Source organism: Chiloscyllium plagiosum, unplaced genomic scaffold, assembly GCF_037043375.1.
Source record: "Chiloscyllium plagiosum isolate Xiang-an unplaced genomic scaffold, Cpla_swu_hap1 HiC_scaffold_13, whole genome shotgun sequence".
NCBI classification, from domain to species: domain Eukaryota; kingdom Metazoa; phylum Chordata; class Chondrichthyes; order Orectolobiformes; family Hemiscylliidae; genus Chiloscyllium; species Chiloscyllium plagiosum.
In genome coordinates, this window is record NW_028270151.1 from 48,996,112 (window position 1) to 49,017,452 (window position 21,341).

The 21,341-nt window shown below is 39.5% G+C and overlaps 1 protein-coding gene across 2 annotated transcripts in view; it reads right to left on the bottom strand.

Annotated features, from left to right (window-relative positions):
* Window positions 1-12,466: 12,466 nt before the first annotated feature.
* Window positions 12,467-21,341, bottom strand: part of s100p (S100 calcium binding protein P) — a 63,082-nt gene continuing 54,207 nt past the window's right edge. For both annotated transcript variants that reach the window (XM_043702931.2, XM_087993571.1), the window contains 3 exons: window positions 17,835-18,002; window positions 16,052-16,247; window positions 12,467-13,822 (listed from right to left, as the gene is read on the bottom strand). In XM_043702931.2, the coding sequence (XP_043558866.2) occupies window positions 13,529-13,822; window positions 16,052-16,247; window positions 17,835-18,002 (658 nt within the window). In that variant the 3' untranslated portion in view covers window positions 12,467-13,528. The remainder of the gene's footprint in view (window positions 13,823-16,051; window positions 16,248-17,834; window positions 18,003-21,341) is intronic.

Below are 21,341 nucleotides of genomic sequence, written 5' to 3' on the forward strand. Positions count from 1 at the left end.
TCTACACACCTCCAACTGTGCACCTATAACATGCATATCACGTGTTGATATCATGTGCATATCAAGATGAGAATGACTCAGGGCCATAAGTTTTTGCTATGGGTCTTTGTATACAGTGTGTCTATTTTATACCTGTTGGTCTTAGGCCACAACAGGCATCATCCAAGAACAGTGTTGTATAATGTCTGATATTCTGTGCACCTTCTGAGTAAAGCTGTGAGAGGGCCAGAGAACATTGGGAGTTTCTGCTTTATGCCCCTTCTTAGCTCTCAGCTCATCCTCACCACACTAACAGGCATAGTGCAAGTTACTGATGATGTGTGTGAACATGGACCGCTGACTTCCCAGTCCAATTTCAGCTTTCAGGCTCCCAAGAATTGCCCAGGCATAGAAGCCCTAGGAGAATCAGAAGTAGCAACAGTGTAACAATAATGAGGAAACATTTTAAATGGCATTCACAACTGCCAACTCAGACACTGGCACTGCACATATCGTGCAGCATGTACAAATCATGAGGTCCACTAGTTTGTAGGCTGGGTAAAGGCTGGCAGATTTCTCAGTTCACTAAAGAATGGTTGCAGAGGTTTTTCTGCCACATTAAACTAGATAAGGACCATGGTGTAGCAGCATACAAGAGAATGTTGATGAGCATGCACAAAGATGCTATCTGCATTGGCTGGCTGCGAAACAACAATCTGTCTCAATCACCATGGAGGAGCCTGACTCCAACTTGGCAGGGGCCATTTTATTGAGTTTGAAGCCTCAATCTGCAACCTCTGCTATATCAGATAGTCATCCTGCAGACTCAGAGGCACTGTCCTTGATGTTTCTATGCTTGTTATAACCATTACTTGTCTCCCCCCCAACACTCCGACCAATTAGAATGGAGCAACAGGAAGAGTTACTTCCCTTGGCATTTAAAACATTTCATAATGGTATATGGGTGCCACTAGGTGGCATTTATTTACTTATTTCCCATCCATAGTTGGTCTTGAGAAAGTGGTGATGAGCTGCCTTCTTGAATCATTGAAGTCCATTTGCTGTAGGCAGGCCACAAAGTTGTTAGCGAGTGAATTCCAGGACTTTAACACATCAAATTGGGTACCTGGCCCTTTAAATAACAGTAGCTTCATGTTCATTGTTTGCAGATGAAAAATAGAATGAAGGTACCTGCACACAGGTTGCTCAAACTTGAGATCCTCGTCTTATACTAGCCAATTGAGCTATGCTATGTTAGGATAGCTGTGATTCAAGATTTTCTGGCGTATCCAGGGGTCACACCTGTACCCCAGGAAGTGGTGGTTCATCCTCACTATGTGGATAGATTCAAGCTTTTTGTCTCCAGCCACTCTCAATGAATCAATGGCTACTGCTCAATGGTACCATTTAGAAATGTGTTTTTGATATGTGTTGTATTATTTAACCATTAGGATGATACATTATGAAACCATGAGCACCACTAACTTTAACAATAACATGTGATATTAATGATATTCTCAACTTATTATGGGCTGTGCCGATTTCCTCTGACTTTTAAAAAAAGAGCTTTGTAGAGGAGACATTGCTTCACAGAAAAGGTTGTGAATCTTTGAAGTTCTCCACCAGAGCTGAGGATGTTCAGCTGTTGAGTATATTCAGGTCATAGAGCAGCAGGAATTTTGATACTAACAAAATCAAGAGATACGGCGACAGTGCAGGATGGTCTATTCAAAATAGAAGGACAGCCATGATATGATTCAATGGAGGACAGGCCTGAGGGGCCAACACCTTTCAATATTATTGCAATTGCACATAATTAATGCAAAGCACCAATGACACAACCTGGGGGCATATCAGAGTAACAATTTACCATCATCTGGATGTTTCCCAAAAGTTCTTTCAAAATTGTAAAATTAAGTCATATGAACCAATCACAAAACACTGAAGTCAATATTTGCAGAGATAACAATCACTATCAGATGTGGAATCCTCCTTTCCCCAACCTCCAAGAACATAAATAGTCAAGCTCATTCCCAGCTCCCTCATAGTCTCCAGGGACCAGCAAAGTAAGTTTAACTCGGCTGATCGGTGAAAACAAAGTGGGGGTGTAGCTAAAATGGCACGGTTCTCCTTAGTGGGCAGGGAACTGCAGCCTTGTTGTAGCCAACACTTTCCAGCTGTCACTTTGCACTAAAAGTGAGAAAGCTTACCATCAGCATTCAGTTGAATTGCATTCTGGCATTTATAATTTATTGGGTTTCCAGCTCAAATTGTAGCATTAAACCACACACCCTAGCTTCCTGCAAGGAATTTAAATCTATCCTCAAGAACCTGCACAATGCAATTTTCACATGCAACCACAGGTTAAGCTAAACTTTAAGTTTTCCTTCACTAGAATGGCAAAGGTCCCTACCCAGAACTGCTAAATACCATGTTTCATCTAGGACATTTTACATATCATCTATTAATTCTCAGCTTTCAAAGTAGTCCAGCAAAAACTATTATTACTGGAACATAAGAAACAGGAGTAGAGAAAGGCCCCACCACCATTCAATGAAAAAAAACTGGCTGCTCTTCCATTTCAGATACACCTTCTTCCAATATCCCCTTTTCTCCTTATTCTTGTATTTGATGGTCTCTAACTGGCCCTCAAACAGACTGGTTTGCTGGGCCATTTCAGGGGTCAGTGAAGAGTCAATCACATTGCTGTGGGTCATATGTAGGCCAGACTAGGCAGATTTCTTTCCCTAAAGGTCATTACTACACTTGAAGAGTTTTTACAACAATTGATTATAGTTTCATGGTCACAACTACTAAGACTAGCTTTACATTCCAGATTTACAATATACACCAATGATCTAGAAGACGGAACTAAATCTAATATCTCAAAGTTTGCAAATGATACAAAGCCTGGTGAGACAGTATACTGTGAAGAGGATGTAGGGATAATTCAGTGTTTTAGATAAGTTGAGTGAGCGAACAAATGTATAGCGGATGAAGCATAATGTGGATAAATGAAGTTATCCACTTTCATAGTAAAAACAGGAGGGCAGATTATTATCTGAATGGCAACAGATTTGGAAAGGGGAAGGTGCAATGAGACCTGACTGTCCTCATAAACCAGTCACTGAAAGTAAGCAAGGAGGTAAAGCAGGTGGTGAAGACAACAAATGCTATGTTGGCATTCATAGCAAGAGGATTGGAGCACAGGAGCAGCATTGTCTTGTTGCAATTGCACAGGGACTTGGTGAGACCACACCTGGGGTATTTTGTGTAGTTGTGGTTTCCTTTCCTGAGGAAATCTGTTTTGGCTATGGAGGAAATGCAACAAACTTTTTACCAGACTGTTTGCTAGGATGGCATAGGAGGAGACACTAGATCAGTTGGGTCTGTGTTCACTGGAGTTTAGAAGAATGAAGGGCTATCTCATTACAAACCTTAAAAATTATAACAAGACTAGACAGGGTAAATGCAGGGATTATGTTCTCTATAATCTTGGAGTCGACAACCAGGTTTGAAGGACCAAATGGCCTACTCTTGCTTATTTTCTATGTTTCTACTTATTCATGGAATTCAAATTCCAACATATTCTGTAGTAGGATTTGAACATCTCCAGGTTACTGATATTATTCCAGACATTGGGATTACTCGTCCATGATATTTCCAAAACCCCACATACTCTTGTTTTCTTTTGTATTGAAGATCTGTCACTCTGAATGAAATATATTCAAAAGTTGAGTGTGTACTACTAGAGAATTCCGAAGTTTCACAACCATTTGAGTGAACAAATTGAACATTATGTTAATCTTAAATACTGACCCCTTATTCTAAGACTGTGACCCAAAGTACTTTACCCTACGTTCCCAGCATCTATTCTGTTATATCCCTTGAGAATCACATATGTTTCAATTAGATCATATCTTGTTTTACTAGATTCTGGGGAATAGAGGCCAAGTCTACTTAATCACTCTTTGTAGAACGATCTCTGAATTCAATAATAGTGAATCTTTGATGTATTCCCTCTGAGCCAAGTTTATCCTTCCATACTAGAAGACAAAAACTGCGCACAGTAGTCCAGATATGGTCTCAAAGGCTTTATACAATTGTAGGAAGATTTTCCTTTAATACACCAGTCACTTTGTAATAAAGACCAACATACTACTATTCCTGATTTTCTGTATTTGCATTTTAACATTGTGATTCAAGAACAAGAACCTCCAGAAATGTTTGAAAACCAACATTTCTAAATCTTCCACTGATTGAATCAGCAGATCCTTGGATCCGTACACAATTTGTCATAAAATACTTTTCCCATATTAGTGTGAGGTTTGCAATTAAACCATAAATAATGAAATAAGTCATCTCCTACAACAATGCAATACATTATTTTAACATTTAGACTGAATTACATATATGTATTCTGATCCAATTATTCTCCATTCTTTATCCAATTCACTTGAAGCAAACAGTGGGTCATGAGTCTACATAGGTTATTTTGACTTTGGACAATATAGTTGCATTAAAAGGATGACATAAGATTAGCCATTCATTAACCATTTCTCCCAATTTTAACTCTCATGGATTTTCTTTAGATTAGTCAGAGTTCAGATTACATTGACTGGATCCTGCCAAACCTATGTTACGACACAGGGTACACCCTCCTGCTTAATTTAAACCAGCAACATAGAAAAGATTCATCCTGTGCAGTAATCTGTGAAAATTCGACGGCCAAGAACTGTTTAAGTAAAATTTAACAGCTTTATTTCTTAAAGTATAACAGAGAATACTTAACTAACAACTATTTACAACTCCTTCCTCTAACCTATCTTTTACTTTCCCTTTTATGATATTAGTATGATAAAACCTCTGATTAAGATTTACCAAACTTCAACTTTTCAAAAACCAGCAAGATGTTTAATCTTTTTTTCTTTTTCTTTGGGATTTCTGTTTCACAGTTCGATAACGGTACCTTTAAGAGAGCTATTCTCCAGGCAATTTGCAGATGTTGTTGGTTTGGCAGGTCTCCTCCCAAGTGTTCAATTTTCCCCAGTCTTATGCCCCCAAAACATCAGATTATGTCATTGGCTTTTACAATTGTCAATATACTAAATTCAAATTTGATTGGAATTTGGTATTGTTTGGGGTATAATTTAAACTGAGTGGCCTAATTCGAATCTGTTTTATCATTTCCAGGCAACCAGCTATCTAATCTAGCTTTCGACTGAGTAATACATTGTTATCTTATTTAGAACATAGAACATAGAACAATACAGCACAGAACAGGCCCTTCGGCCCACGATATTGTGCTGAACATTTGTCCTAGCTTAAGCACCCATCCATGTACCTATCCAATTGCCGCTTAAAGGTCGCCAATGATTCTGACTCTGCCACTCCCTCAGGGAGCGCATTCCATGCCCCCACCATTCTCTGGGTAAAGAACCTACCCCTGACATCCCCCCTATCCCTTCCACTCTTCACCTTAAATTTATGTCCCCTTGTAACACTCTGTTGTACCCGGGGAAAAAGTTTCTCACTGTCTACTCTGATCATCTTATAAAGCTCTATCAAGTCACCCCTCATCCTTCGCCGTTCCAATGAGAAAAGGCCTAGCACTCTCAACCTATCCTCGTACGACCTATTCTCCATTCCAGACAACATCCTGGTAAATCTTCTCTGCACCCTCTCCAAAGCTTCCACATCTTTCCTAAAGTGAGGCGACCAGAACTGTACACAGTACTCCAAATGTGGCCTAACCAAGGTCCTGTACAGCTGCAACATCACTTCACAACTCTTGAATTCAATCCCTCTGCTAAGGAACGCTAATACACTATAGCCTTCTTACAAGCTCTATCCACCTGAGTGGCAACTTTCAAAGATCTATGAACATAGACCCCAAGATCCCTCTGCTCCTCCACCTTACTAAGAACCCTACCGTTAACCCTGTATTCCGCATTCTTATTTGTCCTTCCAAAATGAACAACCTCATACTTGTCAGGGTTGAACTCCATCTGCCACTCCTCAGCCCAGCTCTGCATCATATCTAAGTCCCTTTGCAGCCGACAACAGCCCTCCTCACTATCCACAACTCCACCAATCTTCGTATCATCTGCAAATTTACTGACCCACCCTTCGACTCCCTCTTCCAAGTCATTAATAAAAATTACAAATAGCAGAGGACCCAGAACTGATCCCTGCGGAACTCCACTTGTAACTGGGCTCCAGGCTGAATATTTACCATCTACCACCACTCTCAGACTTCGACCGTCTAGCCAGTTTTCTATCCAACTGGCCAAATTTCCCTCTATCCCATGCCTCCTGACTTTCCGCATAAGCCTACCATGGGGAACCTTATCAAATACCTTACTAAAATCCATGTACACTACATCCACTGCTCTACCCTCATCCACATGCTTGGTCACCTCCTCAAAGAATTCAATAAGACTTGTAAGGCAAGACCTACCCTTCACAAATCCGTGCTGGCTGTCCCTAATCAAGCAGTGTCTTTCCAGATACTCATAAATCCTATCCCTCAGTACCCTTTCCATTACTTTGCCTACCACCGAAGTAAGACTAACAGGCCTGTAATTCCCGGGGTTATCCCTATTCCCTTTTTTGAACAGGGCACAACATTCGCCACTCTCCAGCCTCTGGTACCACCCCCGTTGACAGTGAAGACGAAAAGATCATTGCAAACGGTTCTGCAATTTCCTCTCTTGCTTCCCACATAATCCTAGGATATATCCCGTCAGGCCCGGGGGACTTGTCTATCCTCAAGTTGTTCAAAATGTCCAACACATCTTCCTTCCTAACAAGTATCTCTTCTAGTTTACCAGTCCATTTCACACTCTCCTCTTCAACAATACGGTCCCTCTCGTTTGTAAATACGGAAGAAAAGTACTCATTCAAGACCTCTCCTATCTCTTCCGACTCAATACACAGTCTCCCACTACTGTCCTTGATCGAACCTACCCTCGTTCTCGTCATTCTCATGTTTCTCACATACGCATAAAATGCCTTGGGGTTATCCGTGATCCTATCTGCCAAAGATTTTTCATGCCCTCTCCTAGCTCTCCTAATCCCTTTCTTCAGCTCCCTTCTGGCTATCCTGTATCCCTCCAATGCTCTGTCTGAACCTTGTTTCCTCAACCTTATGTAAGCCTCCTTCTTCCTCTTTACAAGATATTCAACCTCCCTCGTCAACCAAGGTTCCCTCACACGACCATCTCTTTCCTGCCTGACAGGTACATACATATCAAGGACACGTCGTATCTGTTCCTTGAAAAAGTTCCACATTTCCACGACATCCTTCCCTGACAGCCTATGCTCCCAACTTATGCTCCTCAGATCCTGTCTTACAGCATCGTATTTACCCTTCCCCCAATTGTAAAACCTACCCTGTTGCATGCACCTATCTCTCTCCATAACCAAGGTGAAAGTCACAGAATTGTGGTCACCATCACCAAAATGTTCACCCACTAACAAGCCCATCACTTGTCCCGGTTCGTTATCAAGTACCAAATCCAATATGGCCTCCGCTCAGGTCGGACAATTTGGTGCTGTGTCAGGTAGTTCTGCTAGCTCTTAAAGGTACGTACACCCACATCTTCTTAACAATTAAAAGGACAAGTTATTGTTTTATTTGACAATAAATTAAAATCAAACTTTTGCACTGTTTCTTTAATGTAGTTAACTTAAACAATTCTAAGCAGGTTAGAAATCAAACACCAGGTTATAGTCCAACAGGTTTATTTGGAAACATGAGATTTCGAAGCGCTGCTCCTTCCTCACATGGTTGTGGAGAATAAGATCATAAAACCCAGGATTTATAGCCAAATGAGTCATGGACATGTGACACTGTACTCATTTTATGATCTTATTCTCCACAACCACCTGAGGAAGGAGCAGCGCTTAAAAACTCATGTTTCCAAATAAACCTGTTGGACTATAACCTGGTGTTGTGTGATTTTTAATTTTGTACACCCCAGTCCAACACTGGAACCCCCCAAGTCAATTTTAAGAAAGTACTGGTAAATAGAATACATCTCCTGTCATCTTCTCAAATGAAACCTGCATTTGAGGATTAAAACTTAGCAGCTGAGAACAAGGGAAAGCTTTTCTTGCTTATCACACTAAGTAACTGAATAGACCAATTTAATAATTCTCCCAAGCCAAGTACGTTTGGGCTATGGGACCTAACATAGCAAATCTAATAAACTTGGATCAAGCCAAGTGGAAATCCATCCTCTGGGCAAGAAACCTTAGTTCTTTTTAGCATTGTTTCACAATTAAAGTACTTCCCTTTCTCAGGATACTCACCTATAAATTTTGTTTAAATCAGATATTCTGCAAGCCAGGAATGCTGACGTAAGGTTTGAAGGCCTAATAGATTAAAGAGGCTTTAAAGAGCCGATATTGACAAAAGCGAAAGTTACATTGACACTTTTGTAAAGATCACCTCCAATTCTAAACAATCTGATAAATAACAATCTTGAATATAATTGAGGGGAAATGTTTTCATTAGGTGTTGGACAAAATGAACAGCTATTTTGGTGTCCGTGTTACCTGATCTTGGCCACAAAAGTTAAAAGAAATGGTGAAATGAGAGCAGTGTGAAACTTGCAGCTACTCCCAAAACCTGAGTTGCAGTTTTTCCTGTGAATTTTCCCTGGTTTTTACCAGCAGAAAATTTTCATTCAAAATTATTTTTAGGACTTGTATCGTCTGAAAGAAAAGCATGAGAAAGGAGAGATTGCTTTTTACAAGGCGTTTTTGAGAGAGGCCTGTCCACATGTTTATTGATTGTTGATAGCTCCAGAGGGAGTTTTTTCCCCCTGTTTGCGTGGATGGAATTTAAGATTTTCCTTTTGAACTTGTTTGTTGTAGATTCTTAAATAATGACAGGGATCAGCATTTCTTTTCTCAGACCCAGAGATTTGAAAGTTAACTGAAGAGGAGGATTTTTTCCAGTTGATGGGAGTTTCATCTAAGTGGTTGACTTGTTTTTTAAAGATTTTAAATGTTTAATTTTATTTTTCTCTTTTACATGCTTAAGATTAAAATACATGGGTAAGTAAGAATATTTTTTTTAATATCTAAGGTTCTTTTAAGAGCTGCTTCTGTTGAGGTTTAATGCTGTGGAGGCTTTACAGGAGACACAGTGTGACGGTGAGTAGATTTAGAGAGGTGGTTACATAACAGGATCAATCAGATGGATGGGTGTCTGACAGACATGGTAAGAAGGTTGTTCAGAAGTGTCCTGGGGCCAATTACTTTCAAACAGATATTTGTTTTGCGTACTGTTGAAGGGAATGGTCACTCAGAGTAAAACAGAAGTGACAGTCAGATCTTGGGCACTAAGAATGAATCTTATGTTAAGTGAGATTTGTCAAGATTTTAAAAAGTAAGTGTTATAGATGGCGCTCCCATCAGGGGCACTGACAGGAGATCCTGCGACAGGGACTGTGAATCCAAGATAGTGTGCTGCCTTCCTGGTCTCAGGGTCAAGGATGTCTCAAAATAGTTGAAGCATATTGTTGAAGGGGAGAGTAAGAAGCCGGAAGTTGTTGCACACATTGGTAAGAATGACATAGTTAGAGGAGGGGGTTAAGGCTTTGCAGAGTGAATATAGGAGGTTAGGTAGAAGTTTAAAAAGCAGAACCCCAAAGATATTAATCTCTGGTATATTCCTGGTGCCACATTCTAGTGACAGTAGGAATATAAAGATGAGGCAGATAAATTAATGCTGAAGAGATGGTGCAATGTGCAAAGATTCAAATTTTTGGATCATTGGGATCTCTTCTGGGACAGAAAAGACCAGCTCAAAAGGGATGGGTTTCACCTGAACTGTAAGGGACCAATATCCTGGTGGGGAAATTTGCTTGTGCTATTTTGAGAGTCTTTAAACTAGTAGGGAGAGGTGGTGGAGAGTTCTTGCATAGCTGTCAAAATTGAAAGACAGATGAGGATGTTTCTGAATCAAACCAGAGGAAGTTAATTAGAAAAGACAAACAAGAGCAAGTCAGAGAACGATGTAACTGAAGAATTAAACTGCATTTATTTCAATGAAAGGGGTCTTACAGGTAAGGCTGATGAATTCAGGGCATGTATAGGAGCATGGGACTGGGAGTCATAGCTATCACAGAAACTTGGCAGAGAGAAGGGCAGGACTGGCTGCTCAATATTCCAAGTTTTAGACGTTATAGGAAGGGTAGAAAGGAGGCAAGCAAGGAGGAGGAGTGGCGTTTATGATGAAGGGACACATTACTACTCTACTTATAGGATATTTCTGAGGGTTCGTCTGGTGAAGCTATTTGGGTAGAACTTGCAAAGAAAGGAATGGTCATCTTGATGAGATTGTAATAGAGGCCTCTCAGTACTTCGAGGGAAATTGTAGAGATATTTGCGTGTATGTAGAGAGATTGCGGATATATATAAGAATAATAGGGTTGTAATAATAGGGGATTTTAATTTTTGAAACATTGACTGGGAGTGCCAAGCCAGTTAAGGGCTTGGATGGTGAGGAATTTATTAAATGTATTCAAGATAATTTTCTTTATCAGTGCATAAACTTATTTACTAGAAAAGGAGCAAAACTTGAACGTCTCTTGGGAAATAAGGCAGGACAAGTGCCTTAGTTGCGCAGACCTTTTGAGAATAGGAGTTGGGTTGTCATGTTGAGGTTGTTCAGGATGTTGTTGAGGCCTCTTCTGTAGTACTGTACACAGTTTTGGGTGTCCTGCTATAGGAAGGATATTATTAAACTCGAAAAGATTCAGGAAAAGATTTACCAGGACGTTGCCGGGAATGAAACATTTGAGTTATAAAATTAGGCTAGATAGGCTGGGACGTTTTTCACTAGAGCGTAGGAGTTTGAGGGGTGACCTTAGAGTGGTTTATAAAATCATGAAGGGTGTTGATAAAGTGAGTAGCAAGGATGTCTTTCCTAGGATGGGGGAGTTCAAAACTGGTGGGCATATGTTTAAAGTGAGAGCAGAAACATTTAAAAAAGGTTATGAGGGGCAACTATTTTTTTAAAACATAGAAAGTGGTTTGTATGTGGAATGAACTGTCAGATGCAGGTACAGAATGCAGGTACAGTTACATCATTTGGATAATTACGTGAATAGGAAAGCTTTGGAGGGGTATGAGCCAAATGCAGGCAAGTGGATTAGTTTGGTTTGGGAACATGGTCGGCATGGACTAGTTGGACTGAAAGGTCTGTTTCCATGCTGTATATCTAAGTTAGCCTTTCTTGTTGTGCTTAAAATGAAAGGGCATGAATGTCTAAAGAAAATTTGCTAAAACTTGAAACATAAAGGAAAGTACTAGTAATTCTTATGCCAATTACAGAGTAAAAAGAAATATAAAGTGGATTCACTCTAATCTGAGGAAAGTGTTAAAAGTTTCAATGCTTTGCAAAATAATATAATTATGAATTACAATTTTTCAGAAGCTCTGACTTAAAGAGTTACTAGAAATTTGAAAGCAGGAGCATTATATCAATAGGCTGAAATTTAGTGAAAACAGTAACAAGTGAATGATGCACATCAGTACTTTTTTGTTTTTATTTCAGATTTCCATCATCCAATTTCTGTATTTATAAAAATAGGGTACAGTAATCTTTTACCTTATGACAATAATTAATGGCTGCTAATTAACCTTTTTGGTCCAGAAAGGGAAAATTATAAGGATGGAGTCTCATTCCTTTAATAAGATTGTTACTGCAGATTTTTAAATTTGAAAACAGGTCTTATTACTTTTCCTTTCAGTTTCCCCTCATGTTTAATCCAATTATTCTCCTTTTATTTCTTCTTCTGCTTTGGATTTGAAATTCATTCTAATACAACCTCTTTCTTAGTACTTTCAGTTTAATTCTCAATCCTTAAATCTCAAGTGCTAAGGTGATACCTTATTGGTGCTGTCATTTACTAATTCCTAAATACTTTGTTGCCATATTGTTATCATCTCATTATTCCAGAAGTTTACAGTAACAAAGAATATTTGAGCCAAATGTTTACAGGAAAATCTTTACCAGGATACACAATGAATTGGTCTGCTTCTGACCTGTATAATTTTGCAGCTCATCAGGCCTGTGCAGGTGTCTGCACAGACTGTTCACTTCAAATCCTCTTTATCCATCTCTCTCATTTTTGAAAAAAAAATTCTTCATTGGCTGTCATGCATTGTTGATATTCTGTGATCATGAAAAACATTACAGAAATGGAAATTCTTTTGTTTGTAATTTTGCTTCCATCTCTATTTCAGAGAGGATATTCCATTTCTCTGCAATCCACTGCATTAAAAAAAGGATTTCTTAACCTCTCTTTTCATTCTTGTGATGATCTTAAATCTATGGCAGCAGTAATTATTTGTATTGTTTTTGGTCATGATTGTGGCTGCTAGAGGAAAATCACCTAAATTCCAGAACAGCAGTGCAGAAGTTTCTCGGGATAGCACTGGAGCTCAACATTGTTACTTCCCTCCAATGTAAGGTCAGAATTGGTTATATTTGTTGATAATTACAGTTTTCAGTTTCAATAACAATTCCTCAGATAACGAAGTAGTTGATGCCTGGATTTGCCAAGACCTTGACAATATCCAGGTTTTGTCTGACAAGTGACAAGTAACATTCACATCACACAGGTAATGACCATCTAACAGTAGTGAGCCTAACCACCTCCTGGGATACTCAACAGAAAAAGTCAGTGGCTGGGTATTCGGTGTTGAATGGCTTAGCCGATGACTCCCCAAATGTCCTCCATTAGCTTGGAAGGCATACAGTGAATGTGATGGCATTTGTCCACTTGCTTAGATGAGTGCAACAGCTACAGCACTCAGTCCTAGCACACCCTTCAGGACAAAGCAATTTGCCTAATTAACACATTAACTTTCTTTTTAAAAAAGCAGAATTTCTAAAATAAACTATAAAGTTTCCGTTAAAAAGAAATTACACCCTGCTATTCATACTCGGTTGACATAATGCACCTGAACGTCTGTAAAAAGACTGCATCTTGTCACTACTTCCTGCTATAGTCTCACTGATTTCTCTACCTACTTCAGCTGATTAATAAAAATCAGTTATTCAAATAAAAATATACTTTATATTTCAGCCTTAGAAACAAAATGGATGGCAGGTATATTATTTAAAAATATGTAGTTTTAAAAAAATCCCCTATTCCCCTGTGAAAGTTCAGGAACCACATGATAATCATGAGTAAACAGACAGATAATTATTAGGTTTAATGCATTAGCTTTAACTCAGTGTTTGCAGGCACTGCTTTCACTTTAGTTCATTCTAAGAATGTGACTGTTTTTCACGTATTAACATCTCTTGTTTTGCTAATCAGTATCTGTGACTTCCGTTATCACTGTGCAAATTAGTAATACATTTCTAAATTATTATTTAATTATGGAAATGCTTGAAGTGTACTTTACATATTTAATCAACAGACATTCTAGTAAAATGTATTTAATAATGTGTAACAGAGAAAATAAATTCTTTTTCTGGTAACATTTTGACATGTAAATTCTTAAGGAACTTTGGAGAAAATTAGCATTTTCTTCTCACCTGTGACTGTTCATTAAGCAGAGACAGATACTGTGTCAGTTTTACCATGGCAATAATTACAATTCCACCAAGAAATATACAAGAAGGCCAAAAAGATGAATGTAACACAGCTTTAGACAAATCAAACCTTGTCAAGAGAACATTAGTTTGTCGTCCTTCTGGGTCATAGTAACAAGGAAAAGAAATAGGCTGGAATTGTGTGCTATTGTCTGTAATAGAAGCTATGAGCCTTTCAGTTTCTGAACGATTCCTACTACACTTTGTAGCACAGAAACACTGAAAAAGAAAAAGAAAGATGACTCATTTTTATCCTGTGAGTTTTAGCAAACATGATGATCAGAACATCTACAACAGTTTACAACAATAAAAAGTTAAAATTGCTACAGTCTTTGCAGACCACAGGGCTGCTCTTTCATTACGAACAGAGATGTGACTGGCGGTGGTTTAACTTGAGGGTTACCATGTCTCAGGTGAGGGGAGAGTTTCAGAAGGACAATCCTTTATGGTAACTTTAAATAGTGTGGAAATTGAACCCAAGCTATTGGTATCACTCTAAATTGCAAACCAGTTGTCCAACTGACCCTCTAGAACAATGTATGTTATTTGCAAATGCAGAATTGCCAATCCATAGCATTGCCCTATATTCTCAAAGGGATATTAAGTTGGCAAAGCTGTTTCATCACTAGGCCACTAAACAAAAAAATGCTGGAGATCACAGCGGTTCAGGTAGCATCCAAAGAGAGAAAGCAAGCTTCATCAGAGCTCTGCAATTATCTGCTCCTCCCTTATCACTGGATCAGACGTGGTGCTAGGGAGTCTGAACCAATTTCAGATTTGGAGATCAGTGGAATGTCATTTCATGAGCTTTAGGTGCAAAATGCTGAAGCTTACCAATCGTTATGGGTCATAAAATGATAGTATCACATATTAGCTTCAGTACAGAAGGAAATCTTTCAACTCATTGGCTCTCAACAAGAACAATCAGTCCCACTTCTGTACTTATGACAAGCCAGCTAATAGTTCAAGTCTCAGGGGAAAACAATCAAATAATCATCCAATACCCTTTTGAATGCCTCAACTGACTATGCCTCCATCACAGTTCTAGGCACAGTTGTGTGAACATTTTTTTTCTCACATTTGCTATATGTGCAAATCAATTTAAATCTGTGCCCTCCCATTCTCAAGCTTTTTAAGAACAGTAACAACTGCTTGAGTAGCTCTCGTGATTTTGGAAACCTCTACTGGATCTCCTCTTATATTCTCCTCTCCAAGGAGAACAGTCCAAACCCCTCAAATCTATTTGTGTCTCAAATTTATCATCCCTGTAAACATTTGTGAATTGCATCTGTACTCTCACTGATGAATTCACATCCTTTCTATAATGTGGTACCCAGAACTCCAAGCAATATTCCCACTTAGCTCTATGTTTTATATAAATTCAACATCATATCTGTTTCTTGCACTCTATGTCCCTATTAATAAAATCCAGGATACTGTATGCTTTACTAACAGCTCTCTCTACCTGTCCTGCCACCTTCAATGTACACATATGCATCCAGGTGTATCTGCTCCTGCACCTCCTTAAGTATTGTGCCCCTTACTTTGTATTCCCTTTCCACATCACACTTGTCTGCATTGAACCTCACCAGCAGCCTATCTGTTCACTCCATCAATTCTGTATTCTTTTGGGTTTCTACATTGCCTCTTTTCAGTTTACAATACTTGGTTTGAATTCCTATCTGCCATGTGAGAGACCTAGGCTGATGGGCATTTTAGTGGTAGTGTCCCTATCTTTGAGCTAGAAATCCCAGCTTCAAGTCCCACATGCTCCAGAGATGTGTAATAACATTTCTGAAAAGGCTGACTGAAAATATCACAATACTTCTAAGTTTTCATTCATCCACACACTTTGAAACTCTTCCTTCATTCCAAGATCTAAATCATTAACACATATCAGGAAAAGCAAGGGTCTCAGTGCTGACTCTCAGGTGACTCCACTACAAACCTTCTTTCATCCTGAAACATATTCATTGACAACTAGTCTCTGTTTCCTAATAATCATCAACTAATGTTGTATTTATGTTGCTACTGTCCCCTTTATTCCATGAACTATAAGGTTTCTCCTTAATCTGTTGTACGGCACTTTATCTAATGTTTTGGAAAGTCCACATACAGAACATCATCAGCATTACCCTCACTAATGAACATGAATATTGTACATGACTTTCCAAGCATTAATCCTAATGGGTGGAAACTTTCTGATATTTACAGGTGGTGTGACATTAGACAATTAGATATGAGTTATTACTTATAAGTTGATTCATATCTTTACATTCAGTAAAGAAGCTATCTATATACCCTATTAATTTGATTTAAGCATCACAAATTCTAAGCCCACTGCCATGTTACCATCTGTCTCCATAAACCCCTAGCAACTTTGTCACTCATATTGCATTTGGCTGCCTCATTATTATAGGAACGAAATTCCATACTACAGTTTCTCACCTCAGGATTAAAACGTACACTTTCTTGTGTGTGGTGTAGCAGAACCCTTGACCCTGTTGAGGATAGATTGACATATATCTGCACGCAAGGATACTCTGATGGCTTCCAACATTTTGATATGCAGTTGTGCATGCATTCCTTACAATTTGCAATTCTGGTTTCAAGGACAGTACATGTTGATTCTTCTGTCCAAACACTAGGAATATGAAAGAAAATTTTTAAGATGTTGACTGTGAGAAAAATACAGATTTAAGAACCATATTATTTTCCAGTCATGCTTTTAGTAAGAAATTTTAAATCCACTTCTTCACTTCATTCTTGTAAACCATATTCAACACCAATAATTCCCAGTTTTTCTAACTGTAAAACATGTAAAAATAAACTTTTATTTCAGGGTCTATAGGTTCATTAAGAACGAAATAGTCAGAGTTGAAATTTTCAATGATTTTAAAAATCAGTCATTCTGCAAATCATAATGATAAACACAATTAAAGGCGTGAAATTTCACTCTTGGATTGGGAATTCTGAATTGGGACACTCTTGGCTCCACAAACCTGACCCAGAAAAATGTCCCTTGGAAGTTGGAAATGTAGATCCAGGGATCAAGCTTTATGGGATCAATGAGTATGATCCCAGAAAGAGCAAAGATTGCCTCAACCTCCGTGTTGTCCATATTAAAATGCAACATCTTGGCTGTATCAAAGTTACAGATCAAGCATTCCTCACATCTGAGGCTATTTATAGTCAAGGAGTCATTGTGAAAAATGAGCAATACTTGACCATTATAACTTCATTCATCCTTAGGATGTCAGAGGAGTCAGTCATCTTGGCTCCAGGACATCTCTGCAGGAATTCATCAGACAGAGTGTCCTAGGTTCAATCATTTCTAGCTGCTTAATCAATGACCATCATAAAGTCAGAAATATTTGCTGACAACTGCATAATGTCCAACAACATTCATTATTCCTCAGATAGACAATGAAGACGTCCATGTCCAAATGCAGCAAGACCTGGACAATATCCAGGTTTAGGATGACAAGAGGCAAGTAATATTCACACTACACAAGGCCAGACAAAGATCATTTAAAATAAGTAATCTAACCATTCCCTCTTGACATCCAAGGGCATTACCATCCTGGGGTTACTACTAACCAGAAACTCAACTGGACTGGCCATATAAATACTGTAGCTACAAGAACAGGGCAGAAACTATGATTTCTGCTCTAAGTGATTCATATTCTAACAGCCCAAAGCCTATTCGTTTTCTATAAGGCTCAAGCCAAGGGTGTGATAGAATACTCCCCACTTGCCTGGATGAATGCAGATTCAACAACACTCAAGAAGCTTGACACTATCCAGGACAAAGTTGCCCACATGATGGGCACCGCATTCACAAACATTCAGTCCCTCCACCACCAATGCTCATTAGCAGTGACATATACCATCTTCAAGATGCACTGCAGAAATTCAGCAAGACTCTTTACAGAGCTCCCTCCAAAACCACGACCATTAACATCTAGAAGGACAAGGGCAACAAGTACATGAGAACACCAACACCTGAAAGTTTCCCTCCACAGCACTTGCAATCCTGACTTAGAAATATACCACTGTTTCTATAGTACCACTGTTGAAATCCTAGAACTCCTTTCTAAAAGACATTTTAATTAAAAATAAATACAATAATTTAGCTTGTTTGGTTCAAAAATCGACAAACTATATTTATTATTTCGAACACAATAAATCAATATATACATATATAATAAAATAGATATTTCTCCAGTACCTGTCTTTGCGGGATTGGACTACACTTGATCCTAAAAGGAATGCAACCACTATCGAGCAGACCAGCATTCCCAGGCCCAGAAATATGGCCCTGTCCTCTCCTGCTTTCAGGGCAGACACCATTTTACATTTCTCCTGAGCTTCACGTCCTGTTGCTTTTTTGTAATTTCTGAAATGCAAACCAACTGTGTTAGTATTGATTATCTAATATTTAAGTAAAAACTTGGGATGAGGGTCATTCTGAAGATTTGCATTATTACCTGTTGAGCCACAAATATAGGAAGGCAAGATCAGAGTTTTGGTTCGCAATTGAAAACGTCAATTGAAAATTAACACATCAATGAGACATTAGGAACAAAATGGACAGCGATTCCAAGCAATCCAATCATAAATTCCAAGATTCACCAACTGCTGACCTCACCAAAATATGCAGGGGAGTTAGAAAGGTCAGGGTATTGCAATAAGGTACATTTCAGACTCCTGCCAGGGGTACTGATACAATTGGTAGATGCTGGAGATGAGGGGAGGAAGATTTGGATAACATTCTCTTTCCTCTTCGTCCATTCCAACTGTTGTTCAGAACGTGTGAATCAGCCCTTGTTCTAATGAGACCATAAAATAAAGCAAAGCACCTTTGGGGTGCAGGCCACCCAAGTGAATTGAAATGCACATTCTCCCCCACTATATCACTTGATTTCTCTCTTCCTAGTTGGAAATTGGGAAATTAAAAGCCTTCTAACAGCTATTTCTTTCCTAATTCTGCTATCCTGCAGATGTGGATGGACAGGTCATCCAAGGATATGAAGGTTAGCTAGCTTGGCTATGATAAATTGGCTGCAGTATCTATGGGTGTGTAGGCCAGGTGGATAGCCAAGGTGAATAAGGGGTTATGGGGATGGGATGGGGACTCGGTGTGGGTTGGATATTCTTCAGAGGGTCAGTGCAGACATGATGGGCTGAATGGCCTCTTTCCACACTGTAGGGATTCTATGATTCTATGAGAGTCCATGATGGACATTGCTCAGGAAAATTACCAAGAGAATCCAATACCTGATTAAATCAAATATCTAGCAGCTACACAATTATCCCCAAACTCAGTGATGGGAATGCCCAGTACGTCATTGTGAAAGATAAAACAAAAACAATTGCAACTATTATCAGCCAGTAATGGCAAGGAGATGATCTTTCTCAGCTCCTCCTGAAGTCCTCAGCATCACTGATACTGATGCGCAGCCAATTCGATTCACTCCACATAACATGGCTGAAGGCACTGGATACCGCAAAGGCAGGGCCTTGGCAACAGTATAAAGACTTCTGCTCCAGAACTAGCTACGCCCACTGGTTAAGCTGTTTCAGGCCAGCTACAAAACTAGCATCTACCCAGCAATGTGAAAAATTGCTTAGGTATGTCCTAGCCACAAAATGCAGGGCAAATACAATCCAGCCAATTTTTTAAACAATTCCTTTTGTGAGATGTTGGCATTGCTGGCTAGGCCAGCGTTATTGCACATGCCTGATTATCCTCAAGAAGGTGGTGGTGAGCAACCTTCGCGAACTGCTGCAGTCCATGTGGTTTAGGTACAACTACAATGTTGTTAGGAAAGAAACTACAAACATTTGAACATAAGAACCAGGAGGAGGAGTAGGCCACCTGGCCCTTTGAGCTGCTCCACCATTCGTGGCTTCAGCTCTACTTACCCACCTTCTCACCATAATCTTTAATTCCTTTACTCTTCAAAAAATTATCTTAGCCCGAAAAACATTTGACGAGAAGCCTCATATTTCACTGGGCAGGGAATTCCACAAATTCACAACCCTTTGGATGAAGAAGTTCCTCCTCAACTCAGTCCTAAATCTGCTCCTCCTAATTTTGAGGCTACGCCCTCTTGTTCTAGTTCAATCCGCCAATGGAAACATCCTCCCTGCTTCTATCTTAACTACTCCCTTCATAATTTTATATGTTTCCATAAGAACGCCCCTCATTTTTCTAAATTCCAATGAATATAATCGCAGTCTACTTAGCCTCTCCTCATAAACCAATCCTCTCAACTCCGGAATCAACCTAATTAATCTCCTCTGCACCCCCTCCAGTGCCAGTACATTCTTTCTCAAGTGAGGAGACCATAACTGCATTCAGTACTCCAGGTGTGGCCTCACCAGCACCCTATACAGCTGCAACATAACCTCCCTGCTTTTAAGCGCAATCCCTTTCGCAATGAAGGACAAAATTCCATTCCTTCGAAACTACCTGTTGCACCTGCAGACCAACCTTCTACGATTCATGCACAAGGACACCCAGGTCCCTTTGTACAGCAGCATGCTGCAACTTTTTAACCATTCAAATGATAGTCCTTTTTATTGTTATTCCTACTAAAATGGATTACTTCACATTTATCAACATTGTACTCCATCAGCCAGACCTCTGTCTACTCACTTAAACTATCTATGTCCCACTACAAACTTTCAGAGTCCGATGCACACTTTGCTCTATTACTCATTTTTGTGTCACCTGCAAACTTTGAGACACTATACATGGTCCCCAACTCCAAAGCATTTATATAAATTGTAAACAAATGACATCCCAACACTGATCCCTGAGGCACACCACTAGTCAGGGATCACCAACCAGAAAAGCACTGATTTATCCCCACTCTTTGTTTCCTGTTAGTTAACCAATCCTCTATCCATGCTAATACATTGCCCGTAATGCCAAGCACCTTTATCTTATGCAGCAGCCTTTTGTGCGGCACCTTGTTGAATGCAGAGAAAGTGAGGATTGCAGATGCTGGAGATCAGAGTTGAGAGTGTGGTGCTGGAAAAGCACAGCAGGTCAGGCAGCATCCGAGGAGGAGGGGGAATCAACTTTTCGGGCATTAGCCCTTCATCAGGAATGAATGCCTTTTGGAAATCGAGATACACCATACCTACTGGGTCCCTGTTGTCCACTGTGCTTATAATGTCTTCATAGAATTGCTGCCTCCTCGGTCCCCTCTTGATCATCAGCAAAGTGATGGTAAGTGTCGTTGATAGTGCTATCAAATGGCATTTGCTTAACAATAACTTGCCCACTAATGCTCAATTTTAATTCTGCCAATGCCATTCAAGCCTTTTTTCAAACATGAACAAATGTTGAACTCAAGAGACAAGATCAAAGCATCCTTGATATCAGGCATCATAAAAATGGGTGTAGCACCAAGGAGCCCTAGCAAAACTGAACTTGGTGGAAGTTGGGTCGCACTTTCCATTAGTTGCAGTCATACTTTGCACAAAAGAACATTTTTGTGGTTGTTGGAGTCCATCAGCTCAGTCCTGGGCCATCACCCTCTGGGCTTTCTCAGAATAGCAGCTTTGGCACTTCTTCAGCTGCTTCATAAATGACATTCCATCATTGACTAGAAACTGACCTGAACCAGCCAAATGAATACTGCATAATACAAAAGCAGGTCAGAGGCTGTGGGAATTTAGTAGCAATTAACTCATCTCCTGATTCCTAATTCAACTTCTCTGT